Raw genomic sequence first — 19,963 nt, 5'->3', positions numbered from 1 at the left:
CTCACAGTTGAAGTGTACCTCTGGTGCAAATTACTGACCTCTGTCATCATTTTAAGTGGGGGAACTTGCACAATCGGTGGCTGACTAAATACTTTTTTGCCCCACTGTACCTTTAGTTGCCCTCCTTTATTCAGCCTACGTGACAGCAGCCTGTCAAAGACACCAGCTACTCTCCCTCCTCCCTGATGAAGCGACTCCCTCTGTTAGGGCTCTGCTCAATAAGCAATCATGGCAAGTTGCTCTTAGTCTCACCTGACAGAAAGGTGAGACACAGAGAGTCCATCAGCTTTCTTTAGTCTGTGAGTGCATGCAGTATATCTGGCTATGTAATCCATGCTTTCCTATTTTGTTTTTGAGACCAAATCTCCAAACATACCAATAACAAATGATTCTGGATTTTGATACTGCCCATTCCCACGTCTTATTATTTCCATGCATGTCAGAACTGATCTTTGTCTAGTTAATTGACAGGACATGCGCCTGTAACAGAGCAGGGTAGCTTAATGGCAAGAAAAAGCTCTGAGATGAAATATGTACACTATTAAAAACGTATATTTAAGTCTTGACATCTGTTACCAGGGACAGGAAACATAATCTGCACTTCTCTCTTTTAAAGAAACACCAGTTTTGAAACTCCAACAGCCCTCTTTTATCTTTAATTATAAAATATTTTTTTATATATGTGTTTTTTATATATGTTTTACTGTATATATGTCCCATGCTTCACTCTATGGGTCAGTATTAATACAAATACAGTCGTCGCCTCCACCCGCCTTTTCATATATGTAAAATAATGACTTCTTTTATATTTACCATATGAAGGAGTTTGTGTGTATGTGAGTGCATGTTTTCATGTGCACACCTGCATCTCTGCATCTGGCTGTCTTTTATAAGTATGTCAGCCAGTTGTGTTTCCCCTCATAGGGCCAAGGCTTTTGTCACCGTAGTGACCGTGCTTCTTTTGATCTTCTGATGTATGAGACTAGCAACCTTTCACACACACACATCCACACATGCACACACACATCCACACACAATGAATACACGCAAATAGAGTCCTTTATTCTCATTTATATACAAACTCTCTGCAATCACACATACACCCTGTCAGATCAATAATGAAGGTGTATTGTTGCCCTGCTATAGAGGCCTCTCCTATTCTGTGCTCCCCGCCTCCCTCTTTTCTCCTTGGTCACCCTTTTCTTCCCCCTTTGTCACCATCCTCTCCTCCTCCTCCTCCTCCTTCTCTCTTTCTCCACAATTTTCTTTCCTTTTTCTTGGTTTTCTTTCTTTCGTTCCCTCTTGTGCTCTCCCACTTCTCTTCTCTCGCCTCATCTCCTCACTCTCCTGTCCCTCTTTGGTAGATGAAAGCACAGATCAGCTCCAGCCTTTGAAGTGGCAGAGACTGGCACCCTCCCACTGGTTTAGCAGGAGGAGGAGGGGAGCAGAGGTTTTAGGAGAAAGGGCAGGAGATGAGAGGAGTTACAAGGAGAGAGAAGAGGAGTGGAAAGGGATGGGAAGAAGGGTTGAAGAGAGGTTTTAATTGAGAGGATGAGAGGAGCTGGCGCCGAGGTAGCAGACGGAAGAAGGATGGAAAAGAGAGAGGGGAGGTCTGGGCTAAGATCCTAACCCAAATGATGTCATTCACACTTTGCCATGGCAACCTGAGGAATGCCTTTTCAAAACCTCAAGCCTGACCAAGGGTGAAGGGTGGGGAGGAGCAATAGCGTATACTCCCCGTTCCTGAAGAAAAAGCATTGAGGTTCTCAACATAAACCTAGTTAATGCTGCTTTCAGTGAGTCAAAGCCTCAGTAATATCTGCTCAGACAACAAAGACAGATCAGAAAACTGCACAACTCTTCTACAAACACACTCTGAGGTCATTCATTCAGAATTTTATCAAAATGCAAACATTAACATGGTGAAACTAGCTGCAGTGTACACATGCGGTACCATTAAAAGAATAATAAGCTGTCTGATCTTCCTTGAAAGTCTCTAAATGTAGTGGTGGGCTGATCACATCAATCTCTGGGTTGAATTAAGCAGCTAAAGAGAAAATACTTCACCCATGAAAAGCAAAAGTTTACAGATTTAAAATTGGCGAGCCTCCTTTGTTAACCATTCAAAGTCATCTCCATGCACTTCTGCACTGCTTCCAGCACTCGGGTTAATTTTAGATTGCTTCATGGGAGTCCCACTCTGAACACTTACCACATACCCATCTGATATTAGCTTGGACCTCAGGCTTGTGCAGAGAGAGCACATTATCTGGATCTCTGGCTAAGCTCCAGAGAAGAGTCTGCAGTGTCTGAGCACAAAGGTGTATTGTGTTTTGGTTGTGTTATTTAAAATGGCTTGTACACCATACATTTGTCCCCCGGGATTAGATTATCAGCAGTGACTTTCAATACGATATCTTGAGGTGTCAGAGGGAGGACTTTTGCCACAAACACAGTGAATTCCAGTGGCCAGCAAACCACATTTTAAATTTTGCTGTTGTTCAGTCCTGATCAGCACTATTGTTGCCAACCACTCACTCTGCTCATGAGGTTTGGCTCCCTGCAGCTTTGTCATTTTCCCCAAACAGAAATTCAAGTTGAAGGGCTGCATTTCTACAGAAATCAGTGCAGAATCAAAACTGTAAGAGGACAGAGTGGGACTGACAGCACAGCAGGAGCAATGGAAGGCAGCGGAAACTCTTAGACTCACCTTTTGAAATCATTTAGTTGTTTATTTAATCTGAACAAAAACAACAACAACAATAATCTTTGGGTTGAGTTGTGAGTGAGTCTACCGCTAAAGGAACTGCAGATGATTGTCTTCTTTCTGATGAGTTCTTCTGTTTGTTTGTTTTCTTAAATAATGGAAAGCACACAGATTCCACACAGCAGACATCCCACATGTTGGTGTAAGCAGAGTGTGAGGCTAATGCGATACTGTAATCTAAAACCAATTATTTTATTTTCCGCTGTTCTCTGTGCAGCTGTGTCAATTTGAGACTGTTAAGAGTGCAAGGATTTAATGAGTAACCAAACTCTAAAGTTTGTCCTAAAACTTTTATGGACCCAATTTATGTTTTCCAGATCCACAAACTTTCAAGGGTTTCCGAGGCCTCTGGGAAATGTGTTAATTAGGTTAATTATGTAGGTTTTAATTAACTAAGAGGGGTGGGTGGGCTTCTTCTGGCCTGGCTGTCAGGTTGCCCCCAAAGACACCTGGGAGTAAGTGGAGGGGGGAGGGGGGTGATAAGAGGGGGAGAGCAGGAGTAAATTATAGACAGCCTAGAGGGGCCTGGGCAGATTGGATGTTTTCATCAAGTCTTAATGATCATATATAGATGTATGTTTGTACAGAATTGTGAAAATCATTATTTATACACTTGTATATGTTTTTTAATTGTCTTACTACAGAACACATAAAATATCTATTTAATAAGCACAGGTTCATGTGGGCTGAAATTGGGATGTAAAGTTTTATGTTTGCGGAGCAGAAATAAATGTAGTAGTCTAATTACTAATTCAGTCCACTCAGTACCATGCTAAGTGGCTGCACCTGTTTCATTGCTCAGCATGCTTAAGAACCCTGATCTATTTTATTGTAATTGTGTCTTTGATTAAGCTGTTTGCACTCATCAACGGTTAATTATCACTGGATAGATAGCATGCCAGTAATACTACTCATTTTTTATGTTTCCCCATCACAGGTATCACACTGATGTCACTGGCCTGGCTGCTGATATCCTTCAAGAGATCTCTGAATCCTAAAAGCTTTCAGAGCATTCAGCCATGCCTCCATATGACTGTCATCATTTCAAATTGGATCAGTGGCAGCAAAAAATATTAGTGTCACTAAAATGTCTTGAGAGGGCAATCAAAACATGCATCTGATGTTCATCAAACTTCACAGGATTACAGCATGAGTGTTAATTTAGACTGTCATTGGCATCACAACACTGACCTCTGAGTGTGTCAACACACCTCGTGTCATCAGCAGTGACAGAATATTAGATCACGCATGCCATCACGAGTCATAGATTTCTACTTTGTAATAACATGAAGCTAATGGCGACATCTACAAACTCTTTTTTGTTGGTATTCCAGCACTAAAAAGGAAGTTGTTCTGTTTACTTGTAGCAGACTAGTGCCGTGAAAAACCATTAATACCAAAGTGGTTCACCACATCAACTGAGTTGTGCATAAATCATCCATGTCTGCTTTTACACAAGTTAGGTCATATCATTCTAATTAAGTCATTTTCCTGTGTATAATCCAGTGTATACCTGATCTCTGCCTACTGTTACATTCCCAATTTTTTTAACTGGATATAATTACTTTGCATAATTAAATATTCCATTACTGAGAAGTGTTTGAACTTAAAATGAAAGAATGACACTTAAATGTTCCAAGCTGGATGAAGTCGGGTTAAATAGGTGAGGTAGAGGTCATGTTAGAAAGATTATGCTTAGTCATTGAATATGTCCTTAAGCTACCTCAGCTGTCCATGTACCACCATCCTAGACATCCACACGTGGACACCACCAGCAGGCTTTTAGTTCACAGCACACTGAATTTTCTGCAACTTTGACTCATCGCATTAAAGCTGGACCCAACTTGCCACTGTACACAGTTTAAGTAGATTTCAACAGTCTCAGTGAACACACAGCAGGTGGACTGCTGGCACATCAGTTTCTCCTCACCTTCCCGTCAATAAGTGTAAAACTAATGCAGCAGGCTCCAGACCAGGGATGTCAAACTCATTTTACATGGTGGGCCACATGCAGCCCACTTTGATCTAAAGTGGGTCTGACCACTGAAACTGCCCTTCCTGTCAGTGTAAAGAAGTTGCACTACACATTTAATCTCTGAGATACTGTAACATAAGAAAATGCAATGTCAACAGCACATCTACATGAAGTCCAACTGTTTGGGTTTATATTCAGAGAAGGCCCCATTTCATTTCACTGTGGAACCTTTGTAAACAATGAAAATCTTTTAGTGTAGTACGCAGGAGGTCTGTCAGCAGGAAAAACTAAAATGTATAAAATAGTTAGGTCCAAGGTTTATGCCCTTCTACAATTTCCAAAGCTGTCTGGTGGGCCAAATGTGTGTCTGTCAGGCCAATTCTTGGCCCCAAGCCTTATGTTTGATACCCCTGCTCCCTGAAACGACTTCAAGTGTGTCTCATGTTAATCCTTGATTTGAGTAGAAATGAGACTTAAAGGCATACAGTTGAAATGACAGTCCATTTTATTGTTTCAGAACACAGCAGGCTACAGCAACCAGCTCCTCTCACTACCCCACCCACTTACAGCAGACCAATAGGAGCCCTCCTCCACCCCTGTCCTTTCAGACACTCCCACCCAGCTAGGTCAGCTACACCCCCTTTGGAACAGCAGAGACATCAGTGTCTCCCTTTAAAGCAAGAAAATAGCTTGATATTTGGACCATGATTTCCAATTCATGTTTTTATACAAAAGCTACACAATGTTACACTTGATCATCAGAATACAATTCAACTGATTAACTTTAGTGTTTGGACACCATTTAAAATGTGATCAGATCCTTTACTTGGATGGAGCATTACCACTTAAAAAAAAATAAAAATAAAATAAAAATAATAACTCAACACTACCAGAGACTGAAAATACAAGGGACTGCAAAAACAAGAGATGAGTATCATAATTCAGAATAATGGAAAAAGCAAGCTAGATTCAGTTGTACCATTATAGACTTAAGGAAAACGGAATAAAAAAGTAAAAATAAAGTAAAAATGAAAAAAAAATTACATTAAAAGGGATTTGAAAACTAATTATTGAAAAATCTGTGTGTCATGTCAGGATTTGAGGTCAGCCCCCATCAGGCTGAAACCAGAACCAAACCGCACTCAAATCTAGTTTGTCCCAATGGAGTCCCCGTAGACGGGAAACTCTGCTTGCTGTTGTTGAGTCATCTTCAGGCACTTCTGAAACCTCGCCTCCTCCATATGGGCGAATCACGATGCAGGTTCATCCAGATCACATGATACAGCTGCAAGGGGAGAGCAGAAGAGAAATGAGCGGTGGGGAGGAGGCATGGCAGGCATTGGGTGAAGGACCACACATACAGATCAAATACAAGTCAAAGTAACTTCACAGACACCACATCACACAGCTTTGTAATTTGGAGCAGTCTGAACATGCAGCAGGCACAAGGAGTAAACCGACACTTCCCCCAGTCCTCGGGCTCTTTATCCAGAAACCACCTCTGAAATGAACACCACTCTGTTCAGCTGACACGAGGCCACAGAGTTGGGGGTTGGGGGTACCAAGTAAATCTTACCTAGTAGAAAGTGTAGTGTAATGTTGGTCTTGGTATTTACAGGTCGGTATCAAACCAGGCCAGTTGGTTTGAGTCGCCAGGTGGCAGGCCCTCTATCAGTTCCTGGGCATGTCCCAGGTCAGGCAGCCCTTCTACAGGGGGGTAGTCCTGGCCAGGGTGGTGCCCTCCACCCAAGTCATGATCCATCATGGGTTCCATACCCATTGTGTCCCCTCCGTAACCCCCCGAATGGAAAGAACGGTAACTTGGGTCTGGTGGAGGAGGAATGGATGGAGGAGACGCAGGTGAAGCAGAGCAGTTGTTAGAAGCAAGTTAACAAACCAAGCTGACACACAGTAGTATGATCACTGAAATGTAACACTGCAAATCAACACAGCACACGGTCAACCCTCCAGCAGACCAAATCAAACCAAAGCTGTTAACTCTTATTTCAGCTAAACTTGTGCTTCAGGTCACTGTTTAGTTGTTTCCACCAACAGGAATGCATCTGCAGTAGCCAGGGCCTTTTCTAAATCTATCAACATCAAGTCTGTTTTCATTTGGCTGACGAAGAGTCAATTAAAGCTGTTACTGCTGGAGAATTGGAGAGCATTGCAAATTAAAACCAACGCCAGCTTGCCCTCTAGCCTACTGATCGGCACAGTGTCCAAAATCCTGGACGCCGGTAATAATTAAAGAGATGGTCTGATCTTCAGCCAGGTCAGAATTAAAGACCATTTTGAACAATTTGACTGAAGTAGTAACACACTTTTCATGTCTTTCTGGAACATGCTGAGGAATCACTTGGTGCAGACTGGAACATTTAAGTGGATCCTTAAATTTAAAAACTGCTAGAAGCTTCTGTAACAGCACCAACCTACATCTGATGTCTCCTGAAGTTGTTTATAATAAAGCTGCACAACACTGAGGAGGAACATGAACTGTTTTTAGTTTGCTAATATCTAACAGTAGACCTCCTTCAGGTCATGCATCATCAGTTAGGTCAAGATGAAACACTCAAACACTAAGTGTCAGCTCATTAGAAGATCTCGACCCCGAGTAGATCTTTAGAGAAGTTGTTGGTCAAGTGGTTTACTTCATTAAGTCATATTTTCAAGTTCATTAGTGACACACAAATTTGTAATAGCTGTGTCAGATTGCGTATCTGTAATTTTGACTCTGATGAAGATCAGATCACATTTTTGATAAGATGAGTATATCAACTTAATAATAAATTAAGCCCACAGATGTACAAAGACTTCCAAAGAAGGCATTTAGAGCATCCCCAGTTTGATAATTAGCTCAACTGTTTTTATCTTGACTGCAGTAATAGTTGGGAAGCCTTTGTCTTCTGCTTTGCTTGCAAGTGTCAAATGAGTGACTTACCTTCTGGTCTGTAGCCCAGAGGCTCACCCTGAGCTCCGATATCCAAACCCAGATCTGCTGTCTGCAGAGCAACACATGGCAAACATTTGACAAAGTTTCAATTACACAAACACATGTGCATGTCTTTGTAACTGACTACACAATGTAAATAAGCATTACACAGTTTGTGTAAAAGTGTGTCGCACCTCGTTCCAGGCCATTGGTTCTGTCCTGAAGAGCGAGCTGGTGAGTTCTACAGAGAGGCGCTTCTTGTAGTCTTGAGGTTTGTCCTCTGACATACGGAACAAAACTGCTGCTGCGTATGTGGCTGAGAAAGATGGAAGCATGACTGCTTAGCCAACACATTTTTAGCCTTTAAAAACAAAAGCACTTAAAACAGCCATAATACAGCTGTCAGGGTTAACAAAAGAGACTAGGTATTACCCATGACTAGAAAGTTTATTCAACTAGCGTTCTCCGCATCATTTAGAGGCCCAGGCTGCACATGAGACTGGACTACACTGATCCAAGTGTTGTGACATTTACATATATGCAACAATATAATGAAGTTGTCACCATAAATATAACTGTTTTAAGAGCAAGCTTGGCTCCTACTTAGATTCTTCAACCATGTGCTACAACACAAGCCCACAGTGCGTCTCTGCATGATAGCAGATGAGCCTGAACAAAAGAGAGTTACTGAACAAAAAGCAGCAGCTACATTGAACCGCTAGAGCTGCAAATTTTCAAGATGCCACTTTAGGTCCACATCACACTAAAGAGTCTTCCAGGAAAACACAAACAATTATTTCCAAGTGCCAGCGTGTTATCCAATTAAATCCCCTCATTGCACAGTTAGACTGGCACTTCTGAACATCTGCATAGTTAAATGCAGCTATTATGTGACTGATAGCGTTGTGTAAATGAGTGTTTTGGGTACATACCAACTCCTTCATTGCGGCTGTGCAATAGCTCTGTGAGTGGAGCAGTGGCTCCCTCAGCTTCGATGGCCTCAGCGGCCTCTTTATCCTGAGCGAGCTCACACAGGACGCCTGCTGCTACACGCTGGATGTTCTCAATGGGAGAATACAGCAGCTGCACACAAACACAGACCAACAGCTTAGTGAAAAAATAAATAAAATACTGAGCCTCCACAGATGCAGCCTCATGATACTACAATTTGTTCCCTCTGGAGAACCACCTCATGCATCCACCCAAACAACCTCTATCTGGGATCATTTTTCTAACCCAGTTCTCCTGTTTAATCCAGACAAGCTTCAAACAAATTAATCTCAATACTAAAAATATCATCCGTAATCTTGGTTAAATTATATTGTTTTACTTTGAGATTAAATCTGCAGACTGACCTGTACAAAGAGTGGAATGGTGTTGAGTCCTCTGATGACTATTCTGTTGTGGACATCTCTGGCCAGGATGTGAAGTGCTCCTGTACACCCTTCCACAATCTCCTCCATACGTACTCCCTCCTAATAAACAAACAGCGTAAGATCAGTGCACTTGCAGCATCTCTCTCTACAGACTTCTTAGTAGACCGGGTAGTACTGAGAACTACTGCTCTCTCAGTGAATTCCAGGCACCATGGACTGGTATTTATTAAAGCTGTGTGAATTCATTGAAATGATGAGAGTATGTGCGCTCTTACCACAAACTGCTGCTGTGTGCCTCCCATGCTGGTGCGTCTTTGTGTGTCTTGATGTGCTCTGACCAGCAGCTGAACCAGTCTGGGGATGGCGCCCTGCTCCCTCAAAGGGGCGTGGTTTGCAGGGCAGAGAGCCAGGTTACGGATCAGACCAACTGTAGCCTGACAGAAGAACACAGTTATGTGTCATTTAGCCACGATTTTAATGTCACTCTCAGGTTACGCATTAGCCACCCATAATCCAGAACCATACAGAAAACTTTTGTCTTGATGTATATTTGTAGACAGATTTACTGAAAAATATTATTTCAACTTAATTTCTCATCTTAAAGTCAATTATTAAACAAGCTGATTGCACTTGAACAAAAAAAAATTATTTCCTGTCTATCAGTACATGTAATATAACAGTGGAAATGACTGACATGTTTATGACAGCCTACAATATTCAGCTCATTATTTTAGCATCAAAACATAGTTAAGAGTGAAGTGATTTTCACTGCACTAAATGAATAGCAGCACGAGTGGCTGGCATTATGAAGAGCTGCTTACAGAGTGCTGCTGCCAAGTCTCTGTGTGTACCTTGATGAGTGGCCAGTGTGATGGCGGGTGCAGTAATTTGACCACTACAGGCAGGCCATAGTGCAGTCTGACAGCGTTCTGTGCCATCTCAGCATCCTGGTGTCGAGAAGTGAGGTGACGCAGGGCACAAATAGCTGGCTCTGTGATGTCTTCTCTGTCTCCAGCCCGAAGCACCGTGCGAACCAACGCCTCAATGCCTCCAACCTAGAGAGGAACAAATAAGGTGGCAGATTGTGAATGCAGCAGAAAATCTGGGCCTATAATTTAAATACAGATTTAAAACTAAATTTTTATATATATTTTATTTTTTAAATGAGAAAAACTGCTAGTTAAAACACATCACTTCGTATTATAGAAATTTTACATTTTCCTTTGCAAAAAATAAATAAAGTGCTCACCTGGCACACCATCATCTTGTTCTTGTAGTTGTTGCAGGTCAGATTAGACAAGATGCCAGCTGCACAGGTCACCACGTTAATGTCATCACTGCCAAGCAGCTGCACCAGAGTTCCTAGCAGACCCTCCATTCCCTCCTGGGTATAAGGATTGATAAATAGCATCAACAAAAAGTCAATTTAAATGTCTTCTGATGTATTTCACAGCCTGAAACTAATGATTAACACACAGGTACTGGTAATGGGGCAGCTTGCCTCACCTGTTTGGTGGCAGCATCTGACAAGTTCCTGAGAGTCCAGAGACAGTTCTGGACCAGTCTCTGGCTGGGATCTGTCAGGTGGAGTCCCAGAGCCTGCATGCCTCCTAACAGAAGGAAATCAAGGGCACATAGTGTTTACATACGCATGGTAAGAAAATACATTTCAAAATGTATACGATCTCAACTTTGTGGTGTTGAGTTTTCTGTACTGCAAGTTTATAAAACATACCAGCCTCTACAATGGCAGGCTTGTTACTGGAGCACACCGACAGAACCTTGAGGACACGGCTTGTGGTCCACAACAGCTTCTCATAGGTATAAGTTCTCATGATGTTGACAAGTGCCTGGGGGCCACCACTGGCCAGGATTATCAACTACACAAACAGAAAGCAAACAAATATGTTGATCTGCGTGTCAAATCCAGAGTAACACGCTGCAGTCTAGACGTACATGAGTCAGTTTCTTGCCTCAACACCTTTCTAGCCCCCTCACCTTGCTTTCCTGGTTTCCATAGGCCAGTATTTGGAGACAGTCTGTGGTGATGGCCAGAAACTTGACATTGGTTTTGCTGAGCAGAGCCACCATTTTCTGTAGCCCGCCAGCTAAACGAACAGCCATCTTGGCTCCTTCCTGGTGCAGGAGAAGGTTGTGGAGGGTGGTGATGGCATAGAACAGGATAGAGTCCACTGGTGAACTGCAGAAGAGAAGATTACTCAATTACTGGAAAATTACTAACAGATATACAGATGAAGTTTCTCTGCTGTCCTTCCTCTCCACAGTCTCAGTGAACTGAGACAATTTCTTCATGTCAGCTTTGGCCAAAAATCATGGTGTGATGATTTCCTTGTCTCTGATCAAAACATTGCTCTGCTTCATGCACTGGTGAGCTTAAGTACAGCAGACAAATGTAGACCCAGAGGGGAAGGGGGAAAAGTATGCCTCCACTCTCCTCCTACATACCCCAGCATTTTAACTAGAGCTGGTATTCCTCCTGACTTGAAGATAGCCAGCAGTCCCTCTCTGTGATGGGAAAGGTTGTGCAGTGTTCCTGCAGTGCAGCGAGCTGTTTCCACATCGTTTGTGTTCTGCATGGTCCTCACAATAGCAGATACCATCTGAGGTGAGCGCATGATAGCGTGGCGAGAAGCTTCTTTCTTTGAAAGCTGGTTAACCATCACTGCTGCTTTGTTTACTACAACCTGGAAGGGATGAAAACTAACATTAGCGAATCATATCAAAGAGGACAAAATTACTTCTGAGACAGTTCTGAGCCACAAACATATTCACCTGGTCCTCATCATTGAGAAGTTTGGTGAGCTCTGGTATTGCTCTTGTTGCCAGCTCAGCATCATCTTGATAGTTGATCAGATTGACCACAGCATGTTTGAGCATTTGTGACGGCTCTGCCAGCCTCTGGACATTGGTGGGGTTTGCTGCATCATACTGTGTAGAAGGGATCTGCATGCCCTCCTCAAGAGTCTCTGGGAACATTGCTGCACGAACCCGCTGGGCACGTGTCATGGCGTACTGACCATCTAGGTCTGAAAGCAAACAAGACCAGCTTTGTATGATTTGCAAACGGGTCACCTGTGACCTTCCTTGAAAAGATCACCAGCATTATAACCTACCTTGTACTTGCTCTTGGGAGAAGTTCTGGTTGAAACCCTGCTCCCACTCATACATGACCTGGTTGCTGTCAACATCATCTTCCTCAGGGTTGCCCTTCCCACTGAGGGATGGAGCAGTTGTGGTGGCCCCTGAGTGGATGCCTGAATCCAGGTAGGACTGTTGCTGCCAGTGACTGACTGCTGCCTTACGGTCTGGCTCCATGGCCATGTCTAGTTCCATCAGATCAGCTGGAAAGAGAAAAGCATGCATTCAACAAAAGGTCTATTCTGTAATTTCAAAGGATGTGTAGAGTTACAGACTTTAAGTGATTAATTCCAACTATCCAATTTTGTCAAAGGCTTGAGCTTTTCAAAGACATGGCTGACTTTAAAAGTAATAACAGTGGTGTGCTGATGTCACAGGGTGAGTGCATCAGCAATGGTTAATAGCCTCTGCAGTGAATAGATTTCTGTCCTACTATTATTTTCCAGTGTTTTCATAATTCAGTGTAGTAGGGTTTACCAGTAAAAGACTCCTGAAGCATGAAGTTGGATTTTACATGTGCCCCAAGTTTCAAATTGAAATCAATAACTAATTCAGCGTGCTTTAATGGCAACATAAATCTCTACCAAGCCAAGCTGTAATTTTGGTCTGCTGTAAAGTTTAATACACTGCATGTGTGACTGAGGAAGAAGCAAAGGGTGGGAACTTAATTAAGGGGGACTCAAACTCACCCTGGGAAGCCATGTTCCTTTCTCAAACCGTGGCTGACAAAGCTTCCTGATCTGTAACAGGAAAAAAAAAAAAAAAATTTCAGCTATGCAGCTACCTTCTCTACACCATTCACAGCCATTAAATCACCGACCATTTTACATTAAACACATATACAAGACCACAGCAGATGTAAACGCAGAGAAAAAAATTAGACTGAAATTAATAGAAGTTTAAAAAAAAAATAGAGTCTAGAGAAGTGACTTTCCAGTGCTTTCTTTCCTGTCTCCTCCCGTTCTTGGGTTTCCTCTTCCCTTTTAAGCCAGTCGTGCAAACAGCAACACACACAAGGCTACCATTAAATGTAGCTGCTACCAACTGGTGGCAGCTACATTTAATGGTGAGGAAGGACAGGGGAAGTAGAGCACTGGGTGGAGAAAGGAGGCAGGGGTGGGAGGGGGCATTCACATTCCTGCACTTGCTTTGAAGCTGGAAACGCTCTGCAGGAAAGTAAACACTGGCAATGGCAGGAGAAGGGTAGAGCAGGCAAACGGGGATTAATTTGGGGGGAAAAAAGCACGGCAAACTGAGAGAGGCATTTTCAATTCATACTCGAAGATAAATGTTATGGCAGGAAAGCATAAAATGGAGACTGGGGAAAAGACCTAAGAAAATATCTGCTAAAATGAGACATAAACAGGGGCTGTGTATCCATGGAGTCTCAAATCCTTTCATGAAACCCTTTCAAAAGTACACCTGTGGTTATGGAGCAGAAAAATGAGAGACCAAATCCCTTTCAAATCACCACATAAGTTCAGGCACGCTCTAATACCAGAGGCGCACAAAGCCATAAATTAATTCTGGTAAAGAAAGCACAGGTAGTTAAAACCATAGCATTTCCTCAACTACATCAACAAAAATAGATAAACAAAGTCTTGTTACCACCAGAGTCTCTTCCCCCTGGTGGCCATTAGAAAGAAGGCATGTTTCAGTCCCTCAGTGTTTGATTCACCCTCAGACCTGGAAGCTGTGTCCACATGAAGCACACCCTTCTCTCCTGCATGACTCAACATAGTCACTTCAATCTTTACACAACTGCAGATTTAGGTCAGTCAAACTAACAGTGCTAATCAAAGTAACCTAATTTTTCACAAAAAACATTTTAGATTTTCAAATTACTCAAATTGTGAGCAAGCTTTCCTTACAGCAAAAGGTGTGTGTCAGATTTAGTTCTTGAAAAAAATATTTAAAATGAATGCAAAAAATATTTGACATAGTTTGCCTACTTATTTGTATTTTGTCAACTAATGTCCAGTGACAGTCATATATGAAGGAAAGATTTTCTTTCTAGTTGTAGCTCATTTCTGCAGAGCATTAGACGGCTTTAAGTTCCACTTCTGGGAGAAAATGTCATAACATTGTTATGAATGTACTACATTACAGAGAAATACAAATAACGTTTTAAACACCATTACTGATACTAACAAATTGCCGATGACTGTGTCATGGACACCAGCAAGAAGGTTAACACAACTCTCTGCTGAGTTAGAAAGTCACCTTCGAGTCTTTCTTCCTCTCAATGATCCCAGGCTAGAATTCATCATTTAATTACAATCCAATAACCACAGAATCAGCTGATTAAAGACTAATGTTTGTGTCTGAATGATGCTACTTTCGGTGGACTAACCAACATACCGTAGCTTGTTTTAAACCTTAAAACTAAGATTCTTCTTGTTGATTACGATCTAATCTTTTAGGGGGCAGTTCTCTCTCACACACTCTCTCACTCACACACACTCACACACACACACACACACGTTTTGATTACAGGCCTGTGGACTGTATTTATCTGACAGCAGTAGAGAATTTGGGTTGTTTTTAATCAACTCTCTAGTCATCTAGATGTACACATATTTGTAGATTGTACTCTGTGTACAAGTGCCCCAAAAAGTACATAATACACTCTGTATATACACTCTGCTAAAAATACCTAGTTTAAAATCAAGCAAGAAAAACAGCAACACATCACCATAAGCTTGAGTTTAATAGCTTTTCTTCCCAGCAAGTTATGCTAAAAAAAGATGACAAAAGGCCAAATGGAAGACAAATTCGCAGCAGTGGCAGACAAAAAAAAAGGCAGTCCAGTATGAATGCCAGTGAGTGTGTAGGAGTTGCTTGGGTTCAGTGGCTGCCAACATGCAAATATACTCAAGGACAGTTAAACTACTGCTCTGAATTACTTTCCTCCTCAACCACACCACCTTAGCTCAGCTGTATCATTAAAACCTGATCTTGAGTCATGCTCCAAGACTGCTGCTTCTAACCACAAAGGCACCAACTCAAATTCACTGTTCACACGCCATCCTCCCGCCATTGTAGTCCTGCCCTCACATAACCCAGCTTGCTCCTAATGGGAGCCACATATCCCATACAAATCAGACATACAATCAAAGCACATAATGGAGCAATTTATGATTCACACTGGTGGAAAAGTGGTTCTTTACAACTGGCTTTGGAAACTGAGCCAGTAGTTTTTTGTGATGGGCTAAACAAGCAAAGTCTGGCATTAAACTGTGGTTCACAAATGGCAGCCTTACCCTAAAGTCACTATAAAGAACAACAAAAAAAAAAAAAATCATTACAGTATGCGTTCCTAGATTTCAAACCGGCCACAAAAATCTGAACAGGTTTCTTTGAAGTCAGATGTGAAATCCAATATGTAGTCGTGCCTGGTGGAGTTGAAAGCCACAAAATTGAAACCAGATGACAAATGAGTGACACACTAGTCACCAGAGTCGGATGACTGTCTTGTGTAATATACAGTACGTATACAGAATAAATTCAGTTCTATGTACCCCAAGAGAGCTGAAGGAACAGAGGAAGTTATATTCCATAAGTCTTCTAGGCAGATATCACAGAAAAGAGAACAGAAATATCGAGAATCATGCGCTGGTGAAGTTACGATAGGTTCCAGGTCAACATTCAAACAACAAGGTTTAGACTGCTGCAGCACAGGACTGATTTTGGGAACAGTGACTGTGACACTGTCCTGATAAATAGTGAGAAAACATGCTGCTCAAAAAGAGAAGCAATGTTCATTAATGTTTAATTGACATAACATAGTGAAACATTGTTTTAAGGAGCTGGCCAGAGAACAAACTGTTCCAACAGGCTGCCTCTAGTCACTGCAGAGAGAGAGAGCAGATCTGAGTATCCAAATAGATCTGAATGCCATATTGCTTAATTTTTATGGTGCATAAAAAAATAAAGAAATGAGTGAAGGGAATTAAAGAACAAGTGTTCAAGAGAGGACTTGATTTGTTTCACATGGCAGAACCTCAACTCTTTGAACCAGCAGGACGTCTCCACATGTAGCTCTTAATTGCACCGAAGGCATCTCAGTGAGGAAGAGGGACTAAGCCAGATGACTGACAGCGTTCACAAAGAAACCTAACCAACAAATAAATCAAGATGTGAGCCGCTAGTTAGTCTACGAAAGTCCACTGTGGCACCTTGTAAAATGTCACTAACAAAAACAAAAAATATTTTTCTGAACAATGAGAAAATTTCATCTGGTAATACTGGCGCTACGAACTCTACATGATTTATTCACACCGGGTTTCTTTGCTTCAGCATATTCATCAACCTTGCATGCCACTGAAACTCAGGTGCCCTACTTTTGCACTGATGTAAAGACTGACACAGTCAAAACGTGACTGAACATTTCCATAACATTAATCTAAACATCAAGTTTCTGTGCGTTGTAGTCAGAGCTTCTAGCCATCCATGGGTGTTAGTACCTACTTGTTCCACATTTTATAACTGTTGGCCTTCGCTCTGTTGATAAAGTACTGAGAGAACACACAGCCAAATATAGTCCAAATGCAATGGGGAAAAGAATTGAAAAACTAGTAACAGATATTTGTTCGTGTCCATTTAATTCAAGACCCTACTGCATACCGCTGCTCTCCATTTCACTGTTTAGGTCTTTACCTTGTCCCTGTGGTCTGGACTAGGGTATCAAGTTTAAAGACGCTACAATGAAGGGGCTGCAGTCCCCACAGTACACTGTACGAAAGGTATTTGCTTATCACAGTGGAAACTTTCTCTTCAGTCACATCCTGTGATGGTGGGGCACCAACACAACCCATTTACTCTTTTTTTTGGTCACTGTCTGGAACCCTGTTCAGTCTTTTTCAGTCTTCATTTGTGAAAAACTAAATAAACCAAATCATATCCATTTGTCCCCAACTGAAATTCAAAGCAGCCAATTAATCCCATTTCCTGTTCCCCAGGGGGGGACTTCAGGTGAGCTCAGAGGCCAGTGACATGATGTCATTAGAAGAAGAAAAAAAACATTCAGTTTTTCTTGCTTCTGAAGGACAGTGGCTTTAATTTATTTCCCTGCCATTTAATAATCATAAAAAATTTCAACATGGAAATTTGTAGTTTTTGTATTTTCAAAGAAATGCCTTTCTTAAATACAAGACAACAAATTAGGCAAACCCATCTGACTCCTGCATATGCACTTACGTTAAAAACAAACAAACAAGTAAAACAAAACAAAACAAAATAGTTCAATGCATCCATATGCGTAAATGACCCAAACAAGCTGTATTATCGGCACAGGCAGAAAGATGGGAGCTGCCACCGGCTTAGCACATAATGTGCAGGGTCAGCAGCACTCACTGCTGCCTGCCAACAATGCAAGAATGCCTGCAGCCGCTGCAGGGCTTTTTCTGTGTATCACCGGAAAAGTGATGGACGCCTGTGGACAAACACGAAAAATACCCATGGAATTTGGGTTACTTTCCCTATTAGTTCGTTTAATATTTACAATCGCAATTCAAGCTGTAAAATAGGGCGCAGTGTGTACAGAGCGTGCAATCACTTCCTCTCAGTGTCTCATCACATACGCAAGTTTATGGAAAATTGATCAGTAATATCGTTTATTAAACGAGCGCGCTTAAGTCCACCTCAGACAAACACAAAGACCGGCAATGACAGACAGAAAAAGTACAATATTAGGTCATGGCAATGCCACTGGAAAGGCCGTATAGTCAAGTGGATGACCTCAAAACCACTACCGCTCTCGTATGTAACCCACACCCACGTTTTTCAGCTTAAAATTTTCAGTGCGTCGTCAGAAGAAAATGTTGCTGACGAGATGACGGGTTTGTAAGATTTGTTCCGCTGTGTACTGGGTCGGGGATTTCACCGAGGGACCGCAGAAGTACACAAGGAGAGAAAACGTTCAACAAATTCAAGAAAAACAGATGAGGGATGCATTCAAAATAAAACCAGTTTAGTTTCACGTGAACGAAAGGAAAACAAATCTGGAGCGGCTGGACGACAACATCCTTTTGTGAGCAGTCTTTCTTGAAAAATTAAACCTCCATTAATGGTATGTAAACACACCTCCAAGCCAGCACCTGTGCCGCCTCCGCAGCGCACTGGACGGACAGCTTTTATTCCACAGAAGGCTGGGGAGCCGTTTTGTGTCGGGGAGGATGACGTCCCAACTTTTCCTCATTAAACACCCGCCTGTCCCTGTTCCTACCAGCTCCACTCTGGCACCCCGTTAAAACCTGAACACTTCACGCAAATCTAACGAGAGCCGCTATCCAAAAAGGTCCAAGTAAGCGTGCCGCTGCCCCCACCCCTCTCCTCCTCCTCCACAGCTGCTGGCTGCCTCTGACTTTCTTGCTCCAACACCACTGACTCAAATTTCACACTCTGGCTCCTCCTCGTCTTCCTCCCAAAGCACCACGGCTGGGAGGAATTTTTCGGTCTTTGTTTAAAAGGACGAGTGGAAAACACACTGGAGCCCACGACCTAAAATAAACTTTTTTTAAACAATTTAAAATCGACTTATTTTTTTCTTAAAGATAGACCACTCTACCAGAAATCGGCTTTACTTAACACCAGGTTTAAACCAAGTTTTTCAAAATACGCACTAAAACTTCAGACAAAACATCTGCGCTAACGTTTACGTGTTTCATACCCCGACTAACCGTCATTCGCAACTTTAACGAGTAACTTTACGCCATAAAACAACGGAATCCACCGTATACCGAGCTTTCAGACCGGTTGCATCTTTATCTTCAGCTCAGTCTGTTAAAACTAAAGCAGCTGCAAAAAACAAAAAAACAAACGACCCACAGACGACACTCAACTCGAGCAAACATGAGTCAGAATAGTGGAATGTAGCCAACTAATAGTTAGGCTAACATCTGCTAACGTAAACTACTAAAACACGCTAGGAAACGCCATCGTCGTGAACTCCCGAAATCCCACTTACGGTTTCCAAATAACTGGGCGGCAATTGATCCGTGGCGTAAATCTGGCTATTGTAAACAACTGCTTATAATGCCGAACACAAACCACGTGCTATTAAAGAGTCAACCAGTGTCGTCGGTAAAACAGTTATGTTCCCATTAGGCGGTGGCTGGCATATCCCCAATATATGCCGCGAGAGCGACGGGCTCGCTCGCTCGCTCGCTAGCTTGCGGCGGCGGCAGCAGCAGCAGCATCCCCCGGCCGGTCCACACACAACAACAGTCCTCATTCCTGCTGGCATTCAGAAAAGACAGAAACTGAGTGGTGCCGATAGTTTGAATGTTGAAGCCTACCCTTGTCAACACAGCAAGTCCGTCCACTCGGGTCCTGGAGAGTAAAAAAAATACTCTGAAATGGAAAAAGTCGAGGAAAAAATTGAAGCCGAGCGTCAGCGGGGAGCCCTCGTCCGCTCCCTCCACAGGCAACTGAAACCGACTTGGCCGGAAAAGCAGAGACTGGAAAATGTAAGATGGCGGCATGTTTATATAGACCGGAGAACACCTCGAGTGCACCCATATCCTGCCGTGAGCTCGGATAAAGTAGAAACTGAAGCCATATTTTATCTTTATTTCGTCTGACGTTTACGCACTTCTGTATATATTTACCAAGCTCGATAGCTACACGCGTTGGTTGTGATAAATACTTTATTTTTTAGGGTAAAGCTAGCCAAATTCCACATCTGCACGAGTATGAATACACAATGGAATGAAGTTCCGGCTGACTCGAAAAGGGAAATCCGATTCCTTTCC

General features: G+C 42.4%; 2 protein-coding genes across 5 annotated transcripts in view; one reads left to right on the top strand and one right to left on the bottom strand.

The window, feature by feature from the left end:
- The window catches only part of ulk4 (unc-51 like kinase 4), a 108,528-nt gene extending 102,907 nt beyond the window's left edge, over positions 1 to 5,621 (top strand). For all 4 annotated transcript variants that reach the window (XM_080896417.1, XM_080896419.1, XM_080896418.1 and 1 more), the window contains one exon: positions 3,705 to 5,621. In XM_080896417.1, the coding sequence (XP_080752543.1) occupies positions 3,705 to 3,765 (61 nt within the window). In that variant the 3' untranslated portion in view covers positions 3,766 to 5,621. The remainder of the gene's footprint in view (positions 1 to 3,704) is intronic.
- Positions 5,573 to 19,682, bottom strand: ctnnb1 (catenin (cadherin-associated protein), beta 1). Its single transcript, XM_080896420.1, has 17 exons — positions 19,508 to 19,682; positions 12,899 to 12,949; positions 12,185 to 12,412; positions 11,844 to 12,097; positions 11,517 to 11,755; positions 11,049 to 11,250; positions 10,786 to 10,930; positions 10,557 to 10,660; positions 10,300 to 10,434; positions 9,902 to 10,105; positions 9,326 to 9,484; positions 9,030 to 9,149; positions 8,607 to 8,757; positions 7,869 to 7,990; positions 7,684 to 7,744; positions 6,319 to 6,569; positions 5,573 to 6,027 (listed from the first exon to the last, which is right to left on the bottom strand). The coding sequence occupies exons 2-16, from the start codon at positions 12,909 to 12,911 to the stop codon at positions 6,355 to 6,357; spliced, it is 2,352 nt and encodes a 783-aa protein (XP_080752546.1). The 5' UTR covers positions 12,912 to 12,949; positions 19,508 to 19,682; the 3' UTR covers positions 5,573 to 6,027; positions 6,319 to 6,354.
- Between the last annotated feature and the right edge of the window lie 281 nt (positions 19,683 to 19,963).

The sequence above is a fragment of the Rhamphochromis sp. 'chilingali' genome (assembly GCF_963969265.1).
Source record: "Rhamphochromis sp. 'chilingali' genome assembly, chromosome: 11".
Classification (NCBI taxonomy): domain Eukaryota; kingdom Metazoa; phylum Chordata; class Actinopteri; order Cichliformes; family Cichlidae; genus Rhamphochromis; species Rhamphochromis sp. 'chilingali'.
The sequence above is the reverse complement of the archived record's forward strand: the minus strand, read 5'-3'. Positions and strand labels throughout refer to the sequence as shown.

Bases quoted from the DNA above. Each gene is read 5' to 3' on its own strand.
- ctnnb1 (XM_080896420.1), bottom strand. The intron at 10,931-11,048 runs GTGAGGGGGCTA...CTGTTTGTGTAG, and splicing joins ATGGAAACCAGGAAAGCAAG to TTGATAATCCTGGCCAGTGG. The intron at 9,150-9,325 runs GTAAGAGCGCAC...TTTGTTTATTAG, and splicing joins GCACACAGCAGCAGTTTGTG to GAGGGAGTACGTATGGAGGA.